We start from the raw sequence: 23,623 nt of genomic DNA, 5'->3' as shown, positions 1-23,623 counted from the left end.
TATATATATTTTTATGAAAAAAAAAAACAGGGTATAATGAGTACCAGTTTAGCAATCAAGAGAATAAGTGAACAAAATATCATCGGGCTAAATGTAATCAACATTTAATTTTAATTAAAGTTTAACCGCCGAATGACCTTTCGGGTGTCTCTCAAAAGGTCCCTAGAGGATTAAACGTATAAAAATACTATTTTAAGTTGGCGATAAACTTTTTCTTCCACGCATTTGAAATCGCTGTCATATTTTGTTTAGATAGTTCAACCTCCTAGTTTTATTCGTGGGCCTTTATAAATTATCTTTAGCCACAAAAATTAAAGTTAAACAGAGTGCAATATGAAATATTTGTACAGCTCATGATTTCTCTCGTTAGTGCATTATGAAGTATCATATTTAATGTATTATAATATTCTAGCTGACGCCCGAGATTACGCCCGCGTAAATTCAGAATTCATTAATCTCACGAGATCCAGGGTCTAATCTGTCCACCATTCAATAGTTGGTTTTTGCGTGAAAGAGTCACTACACATCGCCATCCATACAAACTTTTGCGTAATAGTAATAGTGGGTTAAAAATTCAAAGAAGACTACTACAAGTATGTCAATAAAATTTTCATTAAGATTGACTACCGAAGTCCAAAGTCATAAGATCCTCGTCCGCAGATGTCCTTGAACCGTGTCGCATTCTGCCGCGTTTATTTCAGACTTACTAAGTGGAACAAACCTTACACACAGGTAGCTTAGAACTCGTATGGCTGGTTTTAATTTTATCATATGTTTTGTATTTTTATTTGTAGGTACCATTTGTCGTGAGTTTCAATTTTCGTTTTTGCTTATTTGAAACTTATTTTAGAATTCATTACATTCTTACATAGCTGAATTTGCTATATAAATCTCCAATATTTATCATACTTGCATCGTTTGTGGCATATATTTAGGCATTGTTTAAGTTGGGTAATATTAAAGTTGAAATATCACGAATTACATTAAACCTCTATAGTTACAGGCATAGTTAACGATGTTACTCAGAAAACGTTAAAAACATGACGCATTATTAGTGAGGTAATTAGAGACCTTCAAATAATGATCCGTAAACAGTGATGTAAACAGTGTTTTGTCTCTGCAGGTTTCCATAGTTTCGCTATTTACGCAAGTGTACACGAAACCCCATGTGAAAACAAAGACACAGTCGGATGAGTCAGGAGAAACGGTGGACCGAAACGAAAAACGAATTTAAAATTTTAAAATTATAAAACATTCGAAATTGAAAAGAAGAAAGTAACCGAACATTCCATACATAACTAACGCCTAACCAATAACGTTGCCATATTAACATTTAACAAGCTTTTGTAATTATAAGTGAAACGGTAAAGGAGTTGTGAGTAATCGCTATAAATTAAGTGAAAAAAAAAATTGTGTCAAGAGCAAAAAGTGTGTGTCAAGGGGTCTCAGCAACTTTCCTTTTGTGGAGCCGACTGGATGACATCGGCTTCAATAAAACTGTGGTGGATCGTTTAAAACTGACCTCGACAGTTCTCGGTCCCATTGTGGAGGGATTTTGGCGGATTCCTTCACAACAACTCGCGACCGCACCGCGGCGGAACGATTAACAATATCCAAATTAAAGAATTAACCGCTGACCCCTTAACTGAGGACAATTTAAACAACAAAGCGTTAAAACAGTGTACTATAAATGAAATTGGTGCTATGAAGTGAGTGTTTCAATATGTCGACACAATCGTACTACAAGGAGCGCCTCGGCTTTGATCCGCAAGAGGCGATGCAGGATGGAGTGAACGGTGGCTCGTACTACGACGGGCCCCATCAGCCGAAGCGACACCGCGGGGAGCCGCACCATAAGGACAGCCACGACCAAGTATACGAGGAGAATTTGACTAAGTTTAAAGGTACAACTTGTTGGGACTTCTTTATTCAACAGTCAGGTTCGTGGTGACGGGATATAGAGAATGCGTGTGACTTGTTTGTTTGTTTAAATACACTGTTGTTGCACTGATTGAATAACATTACCGTTTGTAATATTTGATTGCGTAATATTGTTGACGGAGTGTTTTGGTGTTACTAATCAGATGGTATTTAACTTGGATGTTTTTGAACCGGTTGCAAGAAAAAAATGTTGCTTCTTAATATTTAATCTGGCGTTTGATTTGTAGATTATTATTTATTTTTGTGTTTTAATCGTTTGGACAAAAAATTATTGCGTTTCATAAAAATGGTTTATAAAGGAATCTTAAAGGTCAAACCAGTTGTACAAAAACTAAAAGCACGTGTTTATTTCTAAATTACATACTTTATTAATACTTACATCATTTTACTTTTATTAGGGTTTGACTTTTTTTGTGGTGATACTTGGCAAGATAACGTTTGAGCGTGATTTTACCTAATGGTACGATTATTATGTGACGATGCGTTCTCCAAAATAATGTAGCTTGGAAGGTTTCAAAATACTTTATGTCGAATACGAAATTAACTCTAGTTTTACTTGAGAAGAAAATATTAGCGTTATTAACTTACATTGTAAAATTATTTAATGTTTTATCAAAAAGGTGTAGATATTATTTAGACAACGGAATTTCATCACGCACTGTGAAAGGCTCCGATAAGAACACGTATAATATAGATAAGTCGATAGATATAACGTTTTGTTGTGGATGATAACGAAAACCGTTTTTTTTTTTGTTCGGAGACTTCCGTGTAAAAGAGGTTCAATGACTTGGTTACTTTTATTAGCGCAGACACGTTTATTGGTTATAGCGGTTATAAGTTTTTTAAAAGGTTCAATAATGTAATTATGTGTTTAGGAGACTACTTTTAAAAATAATTTCGAGACAATGATATTTAGATTTATGACGGTTGGTATGAAGTAGTTGCAAAAATTAATGATTATTTGAAGTTCTGATATGATTCTGAATCACGCCTACAATAGAACACACAGAAGATCAAATCTTAATGTTGAACAAAAAGAAGCACATATTGGATATATTGGACTCAAATTCCAAATACTTCGTGATAAAACAAAAATATCGTTATATGGAGCTTGTCAGTTGCGGGAAGGTGGTCATAGGAACTCCTAAACTAAACAAGATGTAATACATATTGATCAATCGTCTTAGCAAAGTTGGTGTTTAGCAAATGAAACTTTATATAAATTCTTCCGGGCTTATATAATGATTCATTTATTTTGTTATCATCCGCGAAAAGTCGACGAACCCATGCGACAACGTCACCCAGGTCCGACAAAATACTCTCTACGTACGTTTCATCCCGAAACCGGAGCATCCTCAGGAGATGTTGACTCTACAACGTGCAATTGCAAAATCTTCCGGAGTCTCAGAGTTATCAGAGATCTTTTGCTTGGAGTTTTTCTTTCGGCCACTCACGTTGAATCCATGAATATTCGTCTCTTTTTAACTCTACCCAAAATGAGACAAATAAGATACTGGTTACATGACAGGTGAAAGACAGACACGAGACAGACTCGAGTTGCTTCGGCGCCATCAGTACCAATTGTGTTAGATTGCGCTAATCAACCGATCCGTTGCGGGTCAACCGATCAACCATTGAGGTCGGACGTTGAGTGTACCGGTTAATTGATTAATATATCACCATTGTACAACCGCAGGCCTACATTGTAACATTGTTTAGTCCTATCCCGTATATCAAGTTCCGACCGAATACTTAGAACCGAGAACTGAAGGTATTATTCTAGTTGTATATTGAGGATGCAGTGTAAGGTTACGCTACCTTGAAATGGGAACAGGGTATCCACAACTGTTTTCTATGTGGCTTAGCACCAGAACGCAGCCTGTCCGTGAGGTAGCAACGAGCTAAGAATAAAGCCCGCCCCCAGATCAAAGTTGATTTAGTATTGATATGAAATAAGTGCGCTTTTGATAAAGATTTCACGTGATAGTAAATGTACATGTGGCCTAAGATCGCGTTTGCCTATAATACCCAAGTTGTAAGAATCAGGAAAAACAGATAATATGCGTATCATAAAAGATGACGATAAAGATAAAAACCAACCTGATGAACTCAAAAATTATATTATCATTGACTCTAACTAAATGATAACTGAACTTTACGTACAAAGGCACATATGAGAGGCGCCAGACACCTCTAGCACCCAAGCATTAAAGTGCCAATCACAGGCTTGACTCACATAACATTGGGTTACATTAACTTTTAAATCCGTTTTATATAAAAAATGTTGGTATTTAAGTGATTAATTTTAAGACTAAACTAGAAATCGGACGACCTTAGAATTTAGGGCTAGGTTAGGTGAAAGGCGCTCAGTCAGAACATTTTGCTATCGGCTAAAATTGTATGACTTTGCTGGTCAATGTATTACAAAATAGGATTTCTTGCTTAATATAAACCATCTATGCATAGCAAAAGATAGGTCTCGTAGAGAGGATGAATGAAAGGAAACTATAACAAAAGGTTTATAAGGCGAGGGTGAATGGAAATGTTGGAAGGGGAAGGCCAAGGCGAACGTTCCTGAACCAAATCCAGGACACTCTCAATAAAGGGTAGGTCAAGAGTAACTTATAGACGAACTTTCATGAAAGAAGGGAGTTATACAAGGATCGTATCAAGTGGACGTACGAGGTCTCTGCTTACCCCTAAGTGATTGAGGCGTGATAATTTATATGTATGAATCAAAATTTATATGTATGTATATATAGATTTGATACATACATATAAATTATCCTTAAAAGATCGTAAGAAATTGTTGCAATAAACTGAAGTTTGACTGTACGTGTTACAACTAATAAAAGATATAATGTATTTAAATAGGCAAATTAGCAATTAGGTCATTGCCGACCGTTTGTTGTAGAATATAATTCTTGTCACGGCAATTGGGCGTATATTGTGCGTCTACCAACAACACGAACGCTAACGGGTAAATCATGACTTAAATAGCAAATTAGGTATTTGGAACAAAATTTGTTTCGTACATATTTTACATTGATAATAACATTGCTAATATGTTTATGTTTTAGAGATAATTCCTATTACAGTATACTAATTGCTGGACATCTCTGGTTTAATTTTCATATTCTGTGTAACAATTTGTAGTTTGCTATAGTAATTTATCTTGTATAAAGATCGCGAAGACATTCTTGAAATCATCATTGAGATCTAGATGAAGTTTTGAAACTGGAAATGAATATTCGATAAGTAACATTCAGTATACGGCGTTATATTTAAAATCCTCAAAAAAACATAGTTGTAAAGACATAGTGGTAGATATTTATAGAATCGTTTTACGTGTTATTTTATAAACTTAAAACGTAGAACGCCATCTATTGACATAACATAAATCTTTACCCCGTAACTACGTGCTATGTCATTCATTAAAAGGTGCGCAATCAAGTGTGAACCCATTAACTGCATTTGAATGATCCATTCATCTCAATTAGAGTGGGAGGACCACACTTCCTAATAGAACTGGTCGGTTATTGTTTCATGATAGGATGCTGTGGATTGCCATGTTCCTGAACATATAGCTACAGAAAAGAAACGTTTTACGGTAGTGTTTACTTTTCTTGCTCATAAAACCTTTTACCCATATTGAAAATCTGCATTAACCCATCATACTTTCATGCAATAAAGATTCATATCAATGAGTTTAAATGGAATTTTATTGGTGCGATTGCATTAACACTCGCTATCGCGTCCAATATTGTTTTGATTGAATTTTTTGCAATAACCGATCGCGATTGACGTTTGTCAATTAAATGATATTGCAAAATAAATGAAGCGATCGTGTGAACTGGCGAAGCGTGATCGATTCAATAGCAATTGAGGCGTGCGTTGCACTCGCAAGTGCTCTGTTTATGCACTTGTTGGATAAATTGGGTACAGTCGGCTACAAATTTTATTATTGGTCATGTAAAGAACTATTACTTACTTACGAATAAGTTAAGTCAGAGTCATTCCTGATCTGGAATCTTTCCAGGTGCTCGATTATCAGAAATAAATTAATGTCTAGGGTTTTTTTGTGATTGCAAGATGCCAAGGATCGCGTGACGATTTGTGAGCACTCGCCGATGGTAGAGTGGGTGCGAATTACCTTATGTTCCATTGTAATGTCTTATTTTTAACAAAATATTAAACATTGAATCACAAATCCTGAAAAAAAAACTTTACAGCAACTTTTATAGTCAAACCAATGTAATAAAACGATATTAAATTTCGCGATCTACTGTACCACACAGTGGCGCCAAAGTGAGCTTGTTTAAGTACATTGTCTGTTACTTGTGTACTTTAAAACATATCAAAGGGCTCTTTCAACTCGAGTATCGGTCAGGGAAGTCTGGACTCGCCTGTGCTAAATATGTCGATAATCTTAACCTAAATCTACACCCTGAAAGTGACTTTAAGTGAAAACATTTATTATGTTAAAGAAATGAGTACACTAATATTGTAAATGCGGAAGTTAAATGCAACATTTAGTTTTTTTAATATTGCAACAGTTTAATATGCTGTATATTTGCTTCCTATATACTATTTTATCTCAGAGAATAATCTAATCTATACTAATATAATAAAGCTAAAGAGTTTGTTTGTTTGTTTGTTTGTTTGTTTGATTGAACGCGCTAATCTTAGGAACTACTGGTCCGATTTGAAAAATTCTTTCAATGTTAGATAGCCCATTTATCGAGGAAGGCTATAAGCTATATATTATCCCCGGATTCCTACGGGAACGGGAACCACGCGGGTGAAACCGCGCGGCGTCAGCTAGTAATAATCATATAGTAGAAGATAGATACCATTGTTTGTAATATGCGACGTTATGCTAATTAAAAAATCTCGATCTTGGCACATACTCTATAAACCGATTCTACATAGTGTTACAGACAACGCGCTTCCTAGACAAATACTTCCGATCCACGAATAATTTGGCAACGACCTTAGACAAAAATAGTTTAACTATTATTAAGCTAGATTGGATCGCCATCGATATGGACAAGTTCGTTCACCTCGCGATACTTTGCAATTTAGTCGGGTATACGGGAATTTGCTATGTTGTAAACTGTTGATAAATAGTTGTTTAAAATATAAAACATGTAACGATAATTGTATTAATTACGTTTTACGACTATAATGATCTTTAAAATCTGATGAGTGCTCGGTGGTAGGTAATCTACCCAAGAGTTATGCGTTTCTAGTTAACATTTTAACAATTGAAGATGTTATGTAAGTAAACGTCGAGGATGAAACTATAAAATCCATTTTTCCTTTATTTTCAGATGAACGGGACGCGATACAGAAGAAAACGTTCACAAAATGGGTCAACAAACACCTCAAAAAGGTATATTATTTTAATGTTGTATTTTTTTTTTTAACAACCAAGTTTGCTTATGGTTTTATGAATAACTCTAACAGATGAAAGGGATTCAACTATTGCAAAAAGTAACGAAGAGGTCAATTATGTATGTTATCGAGGTGCGGACCTCTAATATTTGTTTCTTACATTGTCTATGACATCACCAATCTACATCACAATTCTCATCAGACGTCATTGGGGAACTCCTATTTGTAATAGAGCCATGTCCGAAAGGACGGCGGTGACATTAGATGTCAAACAAATATATTGACGTCGTGACGGTCACCTCGTGAGTAGGCAATAAAACTGTGACAAGAATAATGATGCACCAGTAAGAGTTTGATTTGTCTTATTCTGATACAAGCGGACACTATTTACTAGTAATAGGCCTTTTAAAACGCAATTCAATGATTAAGTTAATCGTTTATACTTCTAAGCTTTTAGGAATCAATCTATTCTTGATATTAAGTAAATTGTTGTCGATATGGAATTTTCTTTAGCTCTTTAGCTCTTTAGAGTGAGATTTGATGTAAAAATCAATCAAAAAGCCCACATCCGTTTGATATGTAATATGTTACACACATAATGTACACATTTTACAAAGACAAAAGTTTTACTTTGATGTAACAAAGTAAAACTTTTGTCTTTTTCTTCTCTTCAATTTGTCTTTCGTCGTTTTTCTTCTTTCGTCTGCAATAATGGTCAATATGCAGTAGTTTATTTTATTTATTATAATTACCAACTAAATGCAAAGTAAATTTGTTTACCAAGGATTGAAGGTGCAACGTACGAAGGAAGCGAATAAACAGAGGACGCCTTTGTCTGCTAATTGTCAATAATGCTGCATCTGAATGGTTTAGTTTGTTACATTGTTTAAAGCGTTTAAAGTATTGAAAATTCTATAGTATTTCATAAAACATTTACATCATAGAAGTCCGTCCTCCTGCGATCAATAAATCCATGAGTACTTTACACATTTAGAAGCTTTACTTGAATTTCCGTAGAATTAATCGTTTTTGTACCTATTTATTATTAAAATTATTCAAGACATTTATTTTAAATTGAATATTTTGCAGTTTAACACCGGGTCTTTATGTTTCAATTCCTCTTCGGACCACACATTAACAACTTTCTGAATCGTAAGCTTATCATCTGTATTAATAAACAAAGATTGTATTTATGGATGAGTCAAACAGTGGATCTTCAGCCAGTGAAAGTGGCACAAAGGATGTGGTATATCCGATATGGCGAGTCTCATTCCTTTTATGGCGGGTCCCAAGTGTAGACACTCCTGTAGGTATATAGTGTATAGTTACCTACTTGAAAATATAATCACATCTGTTGCAAACGATTGAAAATTATCAATATTTGTTTTCATCATGATTTTTTCATCAACTTGCTAAACATTGACGAGTAAAAGCTCTGCTTTTTTAAAATTTACCTTAACTTGAAATTTCTGCTGATATTTCTTTCAATTTTGTTCCAATAAAATACGAGCAACATCTGGAAAACAGTGTAAAATACTCATACCAAGAATAAAAATACATGTAGTTGCTCATTCGTCTCGTCATGAGCTCTAGAAGAATGTGCAAATAATTCAGACCCGCACATAAACAATTGCAAAAGTTATAAACAATTGAAGATTGTGTAATACAAGAATATTAGTGTTAGAGAAGTTATACAATAAGATTCTTAAAGTAGAGGAAATATTGTAACAAAACTATTAACTTGTGATGTATTTGTATTTTTATTACAATTTTTAAATTATACTATTATTAAATTATACTATACTATTTTTTTAGACATTGGTATGTCCTATATAAAATTATCTCAATAGTTTACCGAGACAATTGTTGTCAATTGTTGATAAAGTACTCGTCCTTTGTCTTCGCCGTGTTATTCCACTTTCTCAATGAATAGGCTCTCGATATTCGTTTCACAATGCCTCGAGTTTTCTGCATGAGTAAGCCGGGTCAAATGTAACCAAAACATGAGATGCAAGAGTTGTGCGTCATACCTGAAGCCTACTCATGTCCTTTGTTACAGGAGCTTTATGGAAGATGTTGACATAACTTTATGATTAAACATTTGTGCAAGGAATAAGTATCGAAGAATTTAGTTTCTCGTACAACTAAGTCGCAATTCTTCTTGCAGTTTTTTTTCATGGCAACCATTTTCTAGATTCAAAAGTTTTGTAGTTATACCTAACTGTTACTTTCACAAGCACACAATCTAAGTTTCTGACTTCTTCAGCTTTGTAAAATATTTTTAGTAGCTAATGTTGTAAGCGAGGCTTTCGACACAAAAGATTGAAAGTTTTATCGGTGACGCACAGTTATAGCGTCTCTAGAGCTTTTGGGTTCACATAACCATAAAAAGATAACGAATATTAATTCGAAGCTTCCATTGTGTAACTAGAATTGGATAACCATTGGGATATGAAATATGATGCACCCAAATGTTATTTGTCTTCTGAGTCATATTATTTTCACAATAACAAAAATAAATTACTGTATGGTGTACCTGGATCCATTCAACATAGTATCTAACAGCTACACTACGAGGGTAATCTTATATCCTTATAAGGCAATACGTTATAAATTTCACATTATACATACATCGCTAGAATGAGTGATTGAGTCAGTTGATTGAGATCGTAAGCTAGAGTAGCTTGATCGTGTAGAAGAACATTATGAAATATGACCCATATTTCCAATTAAAACATCTCTGAAAGACTGAATTTTAGGATTAGGTCTATTATAGTCCTGTGGCCTGGAAGCCCGTTGAGAACTTGGAATTACAGCATTTTCTTGACGCTTCTATTCCAGGTTATCAACGGGCCATAAAAAGATTCGGGTCAAATAGGAGTCTTCAATGGTTGTGACTTCACCCTCATTCTAATTACGGTAGTTTGATAATGAATATTAATACTTGACTAACTAACGGTTTCTAAGAACTCGTTTTGCAATTATTATGCTTTACAAATTTATGACATCTTTAAAATAATCACGTAACAGTGGCCGTTATTTTCATGTCATCAGCGCACATGGTGACGAGTCGTCAACACTCGTATTGAACGTCTCAAGAGTTTACACAAATTAGTTTAAAACAATAATAATTTGAGTTAATCATTAAAATAAATGATTAAGAGAAGATTAAGTACTGTATTTAAAAAAATAAATCGTAAGTACCCTTCTGACCATCCAATCAAATGAACATTTTCGCTCTCTTAAAACAACATGAGATAATTCAAAGAGAGAAATTCATCATCCGCCAAATGTTACGTATCTGGGTGCTTGCTTGTACGAAGATACTGGTGATGTATCCATCGTTCAATATCATTTTATTCAATTTGAACTCTTAGGTCCAAGTAGTAAGTTTCCAATTTCTGTGCATGTATATCAAATGTATGATGTACTAATGGCAGTTATTAATCATATGCAATGAGTCACAGACATTCCTGCGCTGTAATCCTGTTCCTCGACCGTTAGATAAAAGTAACTGACGATAAGCCCAGGATGTTACTTAACCGGTTTTAGACCTTAGCACGTCGCGTTAAAATTACAGTTGTTTATACTAAAACTATGTCGCTGGAGAATTTTAAGTATCAAGATAGAGCGTATTGTCTAACAATACATAATGATATGAGTGTAACAATATAAATGGAACTACTTTAAAAGCTTAATAGTTTTTACCATTTCCATGTCCATTGACACTGATTATGCTTTATGATAACAAAAAAAAGATGCACATATTTTGAAATATACAAAATGTTTAATATTTACGGATAATCCGTTGGTATGTATGGATATTCCAACAAAAGATACCCTAAAATATATACTTGAAAACTTATTTATCTTATTAATACAAATTATTATCGGTAGTGACTTGTTCAAAATTAAAACTTGTCTGTTATTTCTCGATATGTACTTACTTATATAAATTACAAGATATATGATAAATCGTAAGCGAAGGCAAAAGTTCAAAAAAACCATAAGCAAACTTATACTTCTAACCCAAGACGTAACTTAATACTTCTATTTTTTGGTGCATACCAAAGGAGTGTTAATGTAATATTACTATAACATTTTGCATTTTTGTTATTTCATCGCTTTCTGTACCATTGGATATGGAGCAGCACTGGAAATATTTGAAGGTGTGTACAACAGATTACTTTTCAGAATTTGAACCATCATTATGTTACTTGTCAAATTCTTATTGATATTTGCTTCAACATACAGATATTGATGATTATCGAAAATATTTTCTATTCCAAGTAAAGTGATGATTCGCAAGGATCATGATATTTATCATGATATACAATTTCTTCATGTTTTGTTAAAATAATCAAGAAACTATTTTGCTGTAAGATTAATATTTATGTATGTTGACGCAAGTGTTGGATAGCCAGGATGATCTCATATTTTAATTTCAGTTAAATATATTGATGAGTTGACAGAATCATTTATCATATATCACGTTTATCAACGTAGAACATAATGAGACTGATGAAAAACTGATTAAGGCCTTTGTCAATGCTCTCTTTGTCTTAACTCTATAGAATACATGGAATTTTTCGCTGTAAGTTTTCATCAGCGAATGTTATTCAGGTTTTTACGTATTGCACGCTGCTCGGACAGACGTACACTCGGCTTCATGTATGTGAGGTCGTCAATAATCAACCATGTTGCCCACCTCAGCAAGTAAGTTGTTGTTGGAATGAATAGATTAGTGTTGTTTTGTTGGACTCTGATTTTCTAAAAAAATATAGTTAGTAGTCTTGCTTATTAAATTATTATTAAACAAATTAAATGCATGACTTGTCTTCTACAAATTAGTTGTTTTTTTATGTTTTATAAAATAATCTCGTCAATAAGTTGACCTTCTTAAAATCCTTGCATTTATCCTTTAATCCTTTTTTTGTTTGCTTTATAAGATTCTTATTATCGTCCTAAACTCAGTTTTGTTGGTTTCTTATATCGTTTTGTTTTTGTCGTTGTGGTTTTCGTTGATTAAACCTGAATTTGACCTTGAGTACGAAATTAATAGCATGGCGTGTGAAACTCCCATTTTAACATGGTTAACGTCTATCTAATAGCCTAATTTAAAGTTTGTTATTTTTGACGTACCTACATGACAGATATTTTGTTAATGTATTCTGGCGTGCCCAATGAAATTATTAGTTGGGTTAAAACGTTCTTGGATTTTTCCCTAATCTACGTTAACGAATGAAGTTTGCTCTATAATTTTCTCTTTAATAATACTTAACTTATTAGTGAGTTTATACTTGGTTGAAAGGTTATTTCTGCAGGTGTAGCGTTGTGAGACTTGTTTTGGTTATATCAACTACGCAATATCATGTTGTTTTAGTAGTTTTATATCGACAGGCACAATTATTTTTATTTTTTTATGTCGTTAATGTTTTTTTTGTTTAATTCTAACAATATTCTGCCGTTGGGCCTTTAATTTTTAATTAGCATCATATTAATACCTATCTGCTTACAGGTGAACCGTCATGTGAACGACCTCTTCGAAGACCTTCGCGATGGACTCAACCTCATCTCGCTGTTGGAGGTGCTTTCTGGCGAACACCTTGTAAGTTTTATACTCTTACCTTTATACCTCAATCTATACTAATATTATAGAGGTAAAGTTTGTGGTGTTGTAGGGGGTAATCTCTGGATCAACTGAACCGATTTAGAAAATTCTTTTACTACTGAAAATCCACGTTATTTGTGAGTCTCGTAGGCTATATTTTATCCCCGTATTCCCACGGGAACAGAAAATACGCGGTAACATCGCGGGGCGTCGGCTAGTAGCAAAATAATTGGATTGAACAGCGAAAGAAAGTAATCTCAAGTCCACTTACTCGACAATCATCTTGAGATTATTTTGTTAGGATTAATTAGATTTAGCAAATTTACATAATACCTATATTGTATTTCTTTTGTCCAGACGTAATGATCTTTCACCTGTATTCACTATTGTTACTGAGATTGTTGTGTGAAGTGATATTACTGCTAGCCATTATTTTGGTCTTTATTATTAACCTATTAAAATAACCATCAAAACAATTGACATAGCATACGTCAAAGATAGTGAATTGGCCTTCTGCTGGCCTATTTCCTATTTTGGTTTTTATTATCAACCCTTCAAAATAAAAAACAAATCAATTGACAAACTGTCATCCACATACTATGATACAAATTACAAAAGTCATCCGGTATTTACGGTGTATATCATATAGTATGAAGATGACACTCTGTTGTCCACTTCAATAAGTTAATAATAAAGACCAAAATAGTGAATTAGGGCACTGGTGCTCTTATACGTCATCTTGGTTGTCCATCAGTTTTCAATTTGTAATCAAAACATACGAGTTATAACTTACATTTACATTTGTATTAGAAACAAAGGCTTGTGGTACGGTTTTGCATTTAAAATCTACTTAAACACATACACAAGTTTACTTCATTATGAGATCCAGTTTTTATAATCAGTTTGTTGACAATGTAATAATGTTGAAAGAATCCGGTAAATCTTGTAGTAGCCTTCAAATACAAGATTTTACAATAATTTATTCTAAGTCGCAAAGTTTTCAAGATGATGTAAATTGACGTGTAAACTAAAGGTGAAGTAATTAATGACTTTAATGACAACGCGACCCTGCACGATACACAAATTGTACCGCGCTGACGACCTTTTACAGTCAGTATGTATATGTATTAACACGTTCGCTGCGGTACGAGGTCAATTGACCTCGTACGTCTAGCTGCTTCAAGAGTTACTAGGTCGATGGACCTCGTACAACACCACAAAGTTTTAGTATGAGGTCAAAAAACCTCGTACCGCACCAGAGAAAAGTACAGAAAAATAAGTTCTGCAGCGAACGTCATGTAGGCTTAACATGCGACCAAACGACGTATCTCGTAAAGAGAAATAAACAAATGTCAATTACTTAATAGCAGCGCAAAAATATCGAATGAAAGAGTTTCGTTGCGTTAGAAATAGGACTGGGATTACTCCGGCGCCATTGGTTGACATTTTGTATATTTCTCTTCAGATGTCGTTGGTCGCAGTGGCTGGTGGTAAAGATATTGATGCTAGGCATAATCCGATCATTTTTGCTCAATTTATTCAAGCCTACAATTTATTGTCCACATTATTATCTCAAAATTAATAACGTCTTTGAATAATAATTATTAAATGAAATGTTATTAAAAATCCGCCTTCTGGATATAACCGTCAATTTATATACATACCATTTCGCCTGATGATAATTTATCAGCATCTTATCAGAAACTGGTATTCTCATCTATTTTGCTAAAGTTCACATTAATATGCTAAACAAAATCGTGTTATTAGCTGACTCTAGACGAGTTATAAACAAAGTAGTTTGTAATAAATTGTGGCAGGTGTGTCCGGAAGCGATTCCGCTATCTCACCCTTCCCCAAATGTCGGGGTTAATACGAGTAGGTCGAGGGCGTTTACCCATAACATGTGAAGTGAGATTAATCTTTTTTAACCGACTTTTTGATTATAAGTATATTTATATTAAAGCCAAACTAGATGTGGAATGTTTATCAACAAACAAATTGAAAATGAGGGTACAATTCGCTAATTATTTTACACGAAATAATAATTTTAGTTACCTGGTTCTTAAATTACTTAATTACAATTTTGATGAATAAACTTAGTACAATTAGTTAATATTTCTTGAGTTTTATTAAAAAGAGTACATTATTATAAATAAATAACTTATGAAATGTGTGTTTTCTACCTTAATTTTTAATTTGTTTGTTGATAAACATTTCACATTGAGTTTGTTTGGCTTCAGTATAGTTGGACGTCACTTATCTTACTCTATTTTAGGTTAAGGTAGTAACACTTTACTACTAAATAAATGGATTGTTAAGTATAGAAACAATCGAATAATGATATCCGATAATAGGCTAAAGCATGACAAATATATAGAATCGCATTTATTTATAGCTTTGATAAAATTTTACGATACTTTATCGCTATAATTTTATATCCTCTTCTTTTTGTTCTTATTGTTGAAATTATTATTGTTCGATAGTAGCGCTAAACCTCTTAGTTAACTTAATTATTTAAATACATTTTTGTTTTGTTGATGCTTTGATACAGTAGTGCTAACATGCGACCAACGATATTATCTCTTGAAGAGAAATAGACATATTTCAACCAATGGCTGCGTGATTTTGTCTATTTCTCTTCACTTGTTAGCATGGTAGCACTATAGGGGCTGATTAAAAGCAGCAGCGGGGTACAGTAGTGTTAAATACTTAGTTGGTAAGAAGTTCTCCGGTTAGGTTCAGTATGAAAGCCAGTTCATTAAATTATATTTCTTTACCTAAGCTTCGTAATAAATATCATAAATAAATAATTACTGATAATGTCTTATTGTTATTATTTTATTTTTCAGCCGCGCGAACGAGGCCGTATGCGGTTTCACATGCTACAGAACGTACAAATGGCCCTGGACTTCCTGCGGTACAAGAAGATCAAGCTCGTCAACATTAGGGCAGAGGACATCGTCGACGGGAACCCGAAGCTCACCCTCGGGTTGATATGGACCATCATCTTGCACTTCCAGGTCAGTGATTAATTTGATAATGTCGCTAAGATATATCTTATCATAATCATTATCAGCCGATGGACATCCACCACTGAACATCTTTTAAAGATATCCGTACTGTTTAGAGCCGCCAACATCCAGCGTATCCTTACAATACGCCGAAAAAACCAAGGATGTCAATCCTCGCTTCATCTAGTGAGAGGTCTACTAACACTGATGCGTTTTCCGATGCGGGGTCACCATTCCATGCACCTTGGAACCCCAATTTTATCGTTTCTTCGAGACTTATATCCCGCCCATTGCGACTTCAGCTTTGCGACTCATTGTTCTTCTGCGGATCTCCTCATACCTGATCACGCAATGGTACTCCGAGCATTGCTCACTCCGTCGTGCGCTGAGACGGGTCCTTTTTATGAAGCCCATTACTAGTAACTTAGTCGTCGGTTCTACGTTATTAGCGACATATTTAGCGATTTTATTGTATTATTTTTTTAATAATTATTTAGTACGTTGCAGTAATATGAAATATTTTAGTTATCTATAATCGTCACAAGTGTCGATATCGTTCACTTTGAGAAAGGCTGCTACTGAGATACTGCTAGATTTGTTATGTCGTAATAGAGTTTAAAAATACTTGGGTAAGCGTAATTTATTGCGTTAAGCTAAGATGATTTTGAATAGAACCCTAAATCCCACTAAGCTTCAAAATCTTATCTCGTCTTATATAACTTTCAATAAGTCATAATTTCAATAAGTGTGCAATGTAGTTACGAAACAAGTGACATTTTATGCAATAATTCTAATCCGTATCTGACCCACTGTTGTCTATTTTTAAATTTACTCTAATCGGATACAGTTACGTAAATTGCAATTGTATTCGAAGGTTAATCTTAAAATTAATCATACATAAACCTAGCTTAATGTCAACTCTCATGGAACTAAAAAAAGCATGTTTTGTTTTTTATTCTTTACAAGTTAGCCCTTGACTACAATCTCACCTGATGGTAAGTGATGATGCAATCTAAGATGGAAGCGGGCTAATTTGTTAGGAGAAGGATGAAAATCCACACCCCTTTTGGTTTCTACACGACATCGTACCGGAACGCTAAATAGCTTGGCGGTACGTCTTTGTCGATAGGGTGGTAACTAACCGCAGCCGAAGCCTCCCACCAGCGAGACCTGGACCAATTAAGAAAATCTTAATCTGACCAGCCGGGGATCGAACCCAGGACCTCCGTTTTGTAAATCCGACGCGCATACCACTGCGCCACGGAGGCCGTCAAAAAATACTTTAGCAATTTTTAGTTGATAATTTCGTATACTCGTACCTATAATATGTGGATCTTCCGATTCCGTGTAATCCATGTAGTAAACTTATAAAAATAATTCAAGATAACTTGCATTATCGATTACGTTTTAAATTTATCAACAAGTTTATCGGAAGTCGATAGCTGACTTACAAAGATTAATTAATCGTCCAACCTTGGCATTGATATTAAACAATTAAAATCTGTAATTTGCTTCTCATCTCAACGAAGTAATATATACAAACACCTAACCTATTTGTAGTTTTCAGAGTATTTAACATTTTATTGTAGACATACTGTTCTAGAAGAATTATATTCTTGATTTTTATGTCACGTTTGATGACGCACTAATAAATTATTTGCAATAGTGATAAATGGCAATATAAATATTATTTTTCGTGACAATATTGACCTCATTGATGGCCAATACCAATGTTCAAGGCTCTACATTGTAATAACTTGTTTTGATTTTGACATTCAGGAATTCAGATTTCAAGTCAAGAGGTTCCGATTCTTACGTACCTGTGAATTTAAAAATATAATAAACATTTTGAATTATTTTTTGCTGGCTTAGTGTCTTGTTAGTATGATTTATTCTACGAGTATGTCGGCTCTTCTGTTGTGACTTGTTTTTTTTACTACATGGAAAACCCTCGTTTACCATGACATACATATCAAGTATTCATATCAGTAGTGGTGACAAAAACACTGTGTTTGTACGGTCGCGAAAGGTTAATACTGTGTGCCTAGTGGGAGTTTTCAATATTTTCATACTGTTACTATCACGTCGACGTTTACGCTTAATTTATATGGAATTAAGACAGTTGGGCAGTAGTGCCACTAGATGGCGCTATTTCAATTCCTAAGAAATTCGCGTTTACGTTACGTGACAGTAACAGTATCAAACTGCCACTAGGCCCTCAGATACCATTTGATAGGTTTGTTCAAAACTCTTTATGCAATAAAGTTGAAAGCAGTTTGAATGTTAAAAGGGATTGATGCCCATCCCTTCCATAACCACCCGGCAATTTACTTATATGTAAAAATATCTTGATAATTCTCCTTTAATAATGAAATCATTTTATCAAAAAAAAAAAAAACGTTTGGTACAACGTTTTACGCCATTTCTAATACATCTTTAATTTGGACAAGCAATGATCGTTGACCATACAGCCTGAGTTTTTTGAAGACTTACGATTGGTTTGTTTGTTCGTTTGCTTGTTTGTTAGGTTTGTTGGTAACAGAAAAAAATAATACAGTTTCAAATGTTACTTCACCGGCGAAGTTTTGAACCGATAAACCGGCGAGCAGGAAGAGTAATAAAAAATATATTTTTTTTTCTTCAAAAAAACACGTTTTTACTAAACCAATTATTTATCCAGATCCTTAAATCATATAATCATCTTCATATACTTTTATATGGGGGTATACCTACCTGGGTTCCCGGGGCTGACGTTGTATTGACCGGTGGGCATTCCCCTTTGATCAAGTGGCATAAGATAACATCAGATAAGAAAATCATAAAATGGAAAAGATTACACATACTTTGTTAAATCCCAATTTAACAACTGTTGTTAAATCCCTACCAAAAATACAAAAAATCTTTAAAACGATCGAGCTATTTTTGAGGCGTATGACCACAAACACAGTGTTACCAAGATTTTTATATATTGGAATTTATGTATGTTTGTCTAAAATTATATTGTAATCGATAAAAGCTCAACCTTAATCGATAAAACTCAGTCAGATATCACTGAGTCAGCTATGGCGTAACGTTATATTACTCACAGCTTGTATATTGTTATTTCAGTTTCTGTTATAATAATATTGGAGTCAGAATTAAAGTGACCTCATGCCTTTTGAACTTGATTTCTATTCGTAATAATAATGTTATTTTTAAGAGTAGAGCTGACGCATCACGTAAAGTTATTTAAAAGCTTTGTGCTGAATTATAAGTTTTGAGTATTTTTATAACCCCGATGCAAAAAGATTGGTGTTATAAGTGTCTGTCTGTCAGTCTGTTTTTGGCACAATAGGTCCCGAACGGATGTGGCGATTTCAATTTAGTTTTTTTTTTGTATTAATGCTGACTTACGGCACAGAAAACATGTACAGGTACTTATGGGCGAGTGTTCTTAGACATGTTTGATGAAAATCGGTTGAGCCGTTTCAAAAGTTGTGGAGGGTGAAAGTGGGGAAGAACAACCGAATATCTGTAAATATTCTCGAGTGGGGTCTCAAATGGAAGAAAATATTGATGACTTGTTCGAGAGATTAAATAACAATTTCATGACGTTCGGGGGATTTTAAAATTTTCAATTTTATGTTATTTAGAAGCAAAAATTTTATTTTTTTTTCTTGGTGATTTCGTTGTGTTATTTATTCTTATTTTCAATAAATAGCAAGACTTGATATAAAAAGCGTTAGTTTAATATGTTCTGTGATCACTCACTCATACCGTTTACTTTCCTGTCTACCTTCATATAATATAAATCTGTGAGAATAACCATTAATGTAGAAACTACAAGTTTATTATACAGTCCCTTTTTGCAACTAGTAACCTACAGAGAGTTGACGGTTTTGCACTGAGATATAAAAAATATCCAACTATTAATACGGTATTGAACTACCGCGTGGGTTGACATACTTACAACAAACCTTATACAGTGTGTTATCAGGAAATATCGATCTCATATAATTAAAAACACTTTGCAAGGTAATGCTAGCAGTCACTGCTAAGTGACATACTTGACTTGTCAAATTTCGTGCATGGGAGCCGTAGTAATAGTAGACTTTCATTTGGTTGATTACTTTGTTGACATGTAACATTCCAATGAAACATAACTAAGATATGATTGAACGCGCTAATCTCAGGAACTACTGGTCCGATTTGAAAAATTCTTTCAGTGTTAGATAGCCCATATATCGAGGAAGGCTATAGGCTATACATTATCCCCATATTCCTACGGGGGCGGGAACCACGCGACTTTGCGCCCACGCGCGGCGTCAGCTAGTTTTTTATAAAACACGGCTAAAACTCACATGATTCCACGACGGCGTCGGAGTATGCGTACACAATTTAGCGTTACAACACTTACAATTGACAATAATTGTAATTTAGTATTTTCAGTTATTGTTTCGCTATTGTCCATAATAAGTAACTTATTTCATATGACCTGGGAAAGCTTCCAACTCCTCGACCTTGTCTCTCTTGGCGCTGCAGCAATATAACTTAACATTACAATGCTAGAGGCGTTATAATATGAATAATTCCTAAATGCAAAGTGGCTCGTGCACTATTATCATTTTGTGCTTTGTTAAACATTTTTGTCCCTATGTATTGTCGCTTATATACGGCGGTAAATGTTAATTAAATTATATAATTATAAACAATACACGCATTGAATATTTTATTCACCTTTAGGTAAGTTATTCAATGATGTTACTAACTTTTGAGTTGCTTATTTATATTGTTGCAAATATATTTCTTTCTAAGGCTCAGTTATAATTATAAAAATTAATTGTAATTTTATTCTTCGTTTGAATGGTTTATTAAGACTAATTGTTCTACTGTTTGTTAATTAGTTATCGAATCACGAGATTTCTAAACGATAGAACGCTCTAATAATAAACGCAAACCAAGTAAATATGATATCCAAAAACATACATACAGCCGAACGTAAAACCTCCTCCTTTTTGGAAGTCGGTTAATAAGTAATTTTACTTATATTCTACAACTTCGGTATTTGGGTTATTACTTACGAAATATAGGTGATTTTTGAATCAGTTATGAATTATTATCTTGAATATATTATATATTAGGAACTTTGAGGTGATCTTTCACGCTTAATACTAGATAAAAAGAGTAATATTTAACAAATCACAAACTATTGGAGACTAGCAGACACCCCTGAAACTGTTCCCGTGGGAAAACGGAGATAAAATATAGCCTATAACACTCACAAGTAACGTGGTATAAGATGCTTGGAGGCCGTTAGATCAGCTTCCACCTTCACACAGAAAGTAAAACTATAAGAAATGTAAAGAGTAATTGTTATTAATTGTAAATTATAATACTGTATGACTTTTTCAAAAGAGCAACTGTTGAGTTTCTTGCCGGTATCTTCTCAGCAGAACCTGCCTTCCGAACCGGTGGTAGAATCTTTACAAATAGTCAACTGACGTGTCAAAAGTGCTTGTAAATTGAGCCTACTTGAAATAAATGATTTTTGATTTTGATTTTGATTTTAAGAATTTTAATCAAAATCGGTTCAGTAGATCCAGAGATTACCTACAACATCACAAACTTTACCTATTTATAATATAGATATATGTATAGATTACTTCGTCCCCTTTAGGTATAGGCGTATATATTAGGTACAGGCGAGTTATACTTGAGATTTTATATCGTCCTGTATATTGTATCTCCTTATAAGTGATGTCATGTAAAGTAATACAGATGTTTATTCATAGATTATTTGCGATCGTTTATGCAATCTAATATTACGAAGTTGTTAGATCTGATAGTGCAGTAATACTCGAGTCGTTAATTTAAATAGCTATAGCATTGAAACTCGATTGCTCGATTGTAGCTTAAAATAATTAGATTCTTTATAGTACAACTAGTAGATGCTGCGTGGTTCCCGTTTCCGTAGGAATACAGGGATAAAATATAGCCTTGCTCGATAAATACGCTATCTAACACTGAAAGAATTTTTCAAATCGGACCAGTAGTTCCTGAGATTAGCGCGATCAAACAAACAAATTCTTCAGCTTTATAATATTAGTGTATGTACATTACGGTTTTTATTAGATATAGATATGGATACATACGTTGTATTGCACATTTTTATTTCAAAAACCTTCTAGATCTTCCCCATTTCCATTGAAAAGAAAGGAAGCTGTATAAGAAAGAAACTTTTATTACGAAATAGGTACAAGATTTTGGTAGTTTAGGTACTCATAGGCATTAACTTTTATCAGTCTTTTTAATTTGCACAATTAATTTGGTCGCAGCAATAAGATATTCAGCGATATTATTTTTTTATCGACTTCAAAAAAAAGGAGGAGATTCTCAATCCATCTGTATGATTTTTTTTTTCTTTTTTTCATGTTTTTTATCTCATAACTTCGTCATTTATTAACCAATTTTTAAAATTCTTTTTTTGTTTGAAAAAATATGATTCTAGATTTGTACCATTTAATTTTCATTAAAATCGGTTCATTAATTTTGTGTAAAAATAAAAATAACTAAAATAAGTGAACGAAATTGTCCGTACTGTGGCGCTTTCGGTCACTATGTTAGAACAGAAAATAATAGTACCGCCTTCAATATTTATTATTATTTTTCGCTTTTTAGAGTTATGCGTCTTTAAAGTCGGTTAATTTTTTTTGTTATAAATATTTTATCGTGACAAAGAGCACATTTATGATTCGACTTTGTCGGTAATGATGTTTCTTGGATTATCATTTGATCTTCATATCTCCGAGACATGTATAACATATTAACTAGATTGTACCGTAATGATTGAGATGTAACAACAAACAGACACACAGTGGCCGTCACGTACAGTTACGCGGGTCGGGGGTCGACGGCCGCGGTGACTTTACAAAAACAATCGCAGCTGTTATGCATATACTCTCGTAGTAGCTGAAATCTAATAGACAAAATTTCATTGAATAAAAATCATCCTCTGGTATCGTCAAATTAAAATTTTTTCACCTTTACACCAATATTTAATTTCTAAGTGTATCTTTGCATAAATTATTCACTATTCCATTGGTTGGCTTTGAAAAATTGGGAATCCGGTATTTTTTTCACGCACTTATCTAGTAATCATCGTTCACAAAGGACCTTCTCAATTTGTTTATATCTACGATGTTTTTTTGTACTAACGATTCACTAATAATTTTTTAACGTAAAATACCAAAGATTTTAACTGTAACCTACATGAGAAACTGTACTGATTCTTTGATTCCGTGTAGACTCTAGCGTAATTGTAACTTTTGTGTACAGCTTTTATAGTTCTTATTACACTATGTTTGTCTTCCGTCCAGGTTTCCCAAGATTTGTCATAATTTGGTTTTAGAGGGTGTTTGGGAATCCGGTATTTTTTTCATCACGCATGAAAGTAATCATCGATTACGAAGGACCTTCTCAATTTGTTGATTAATATTATTCAGTGAAATTGTTTAGTATTTTAGTTCCAACTATATTTAATATTTTAGTTTCAACTATTGTTATGTAGAGCCAAAAACACATTGTCTGTTTAGCGTGTTATCTTTCTTAGTCAAGGCTATCGTAGCTGGAGATATATGTATAACTTTGGATAAAAAGCAAAACTTTTTGAGAGCAAAGAGTTTTA

General features: G+C 33.7%; 1 protein-coding gene across 9 annotated transcripts in view; it reads left to right on the top strand.

Moving 5' to 3' along the window:
* The window catches only part of LOC112045305 (microtubule-actin cross-linking factor 1), a 301,412-nt gene that overhangs the window by 127,433 nt on the left and 150,356 nt on the right, over positions 1-23,623 (top strand). For 8 of the 9 annotated variants that reach the window (XM_052884654.1, XM_052884658.1, XM_052884572.1 and 5 more), the window contains exons 2-5: positions 1,124-1,904; positions 7,275-7,336; positions 12,857-12,946; positions 15,799-15,969. In XM_052884654.1, coding sequence (XP_052740614.1) covers positions 1,724-1,904; positions 7,275-7,336; positions 12,857-12,946; positions 15,799-15,969 — 504 coding nt within the window. In that variant the 5' untranslated portion in view covers positions 1,124-1,723. The remainder of the gene's footprint in view (positions 1-1,123; positions 1,905-7,274; positions 7,337-12,856; positions 12,947-15,798; positions 15,970-23,623) is intronic. The other variant, XM_052884590.1, reaches the window with a different exon arrangement.

The sequence above is a fragment of the Bicyclus anynana genome, chromosome 2 (assembly GCF_947172395.1).
Source record: "Bicyclus anynana chromosome 2, ilBicAnyn1.1, whole genome shotgun sequence".
NCBI lineage: Eukaryota > Metazoa > Arthropoda > Insecta > Lepidoptera > Nymphalidae > Bicyclus > Bicyclus anynana.
The sequence above is the reverse complement of the archived record's forward strand: the minus strand, read 5'-3'. Positions and strand labels throughout refer to the sequence as shown.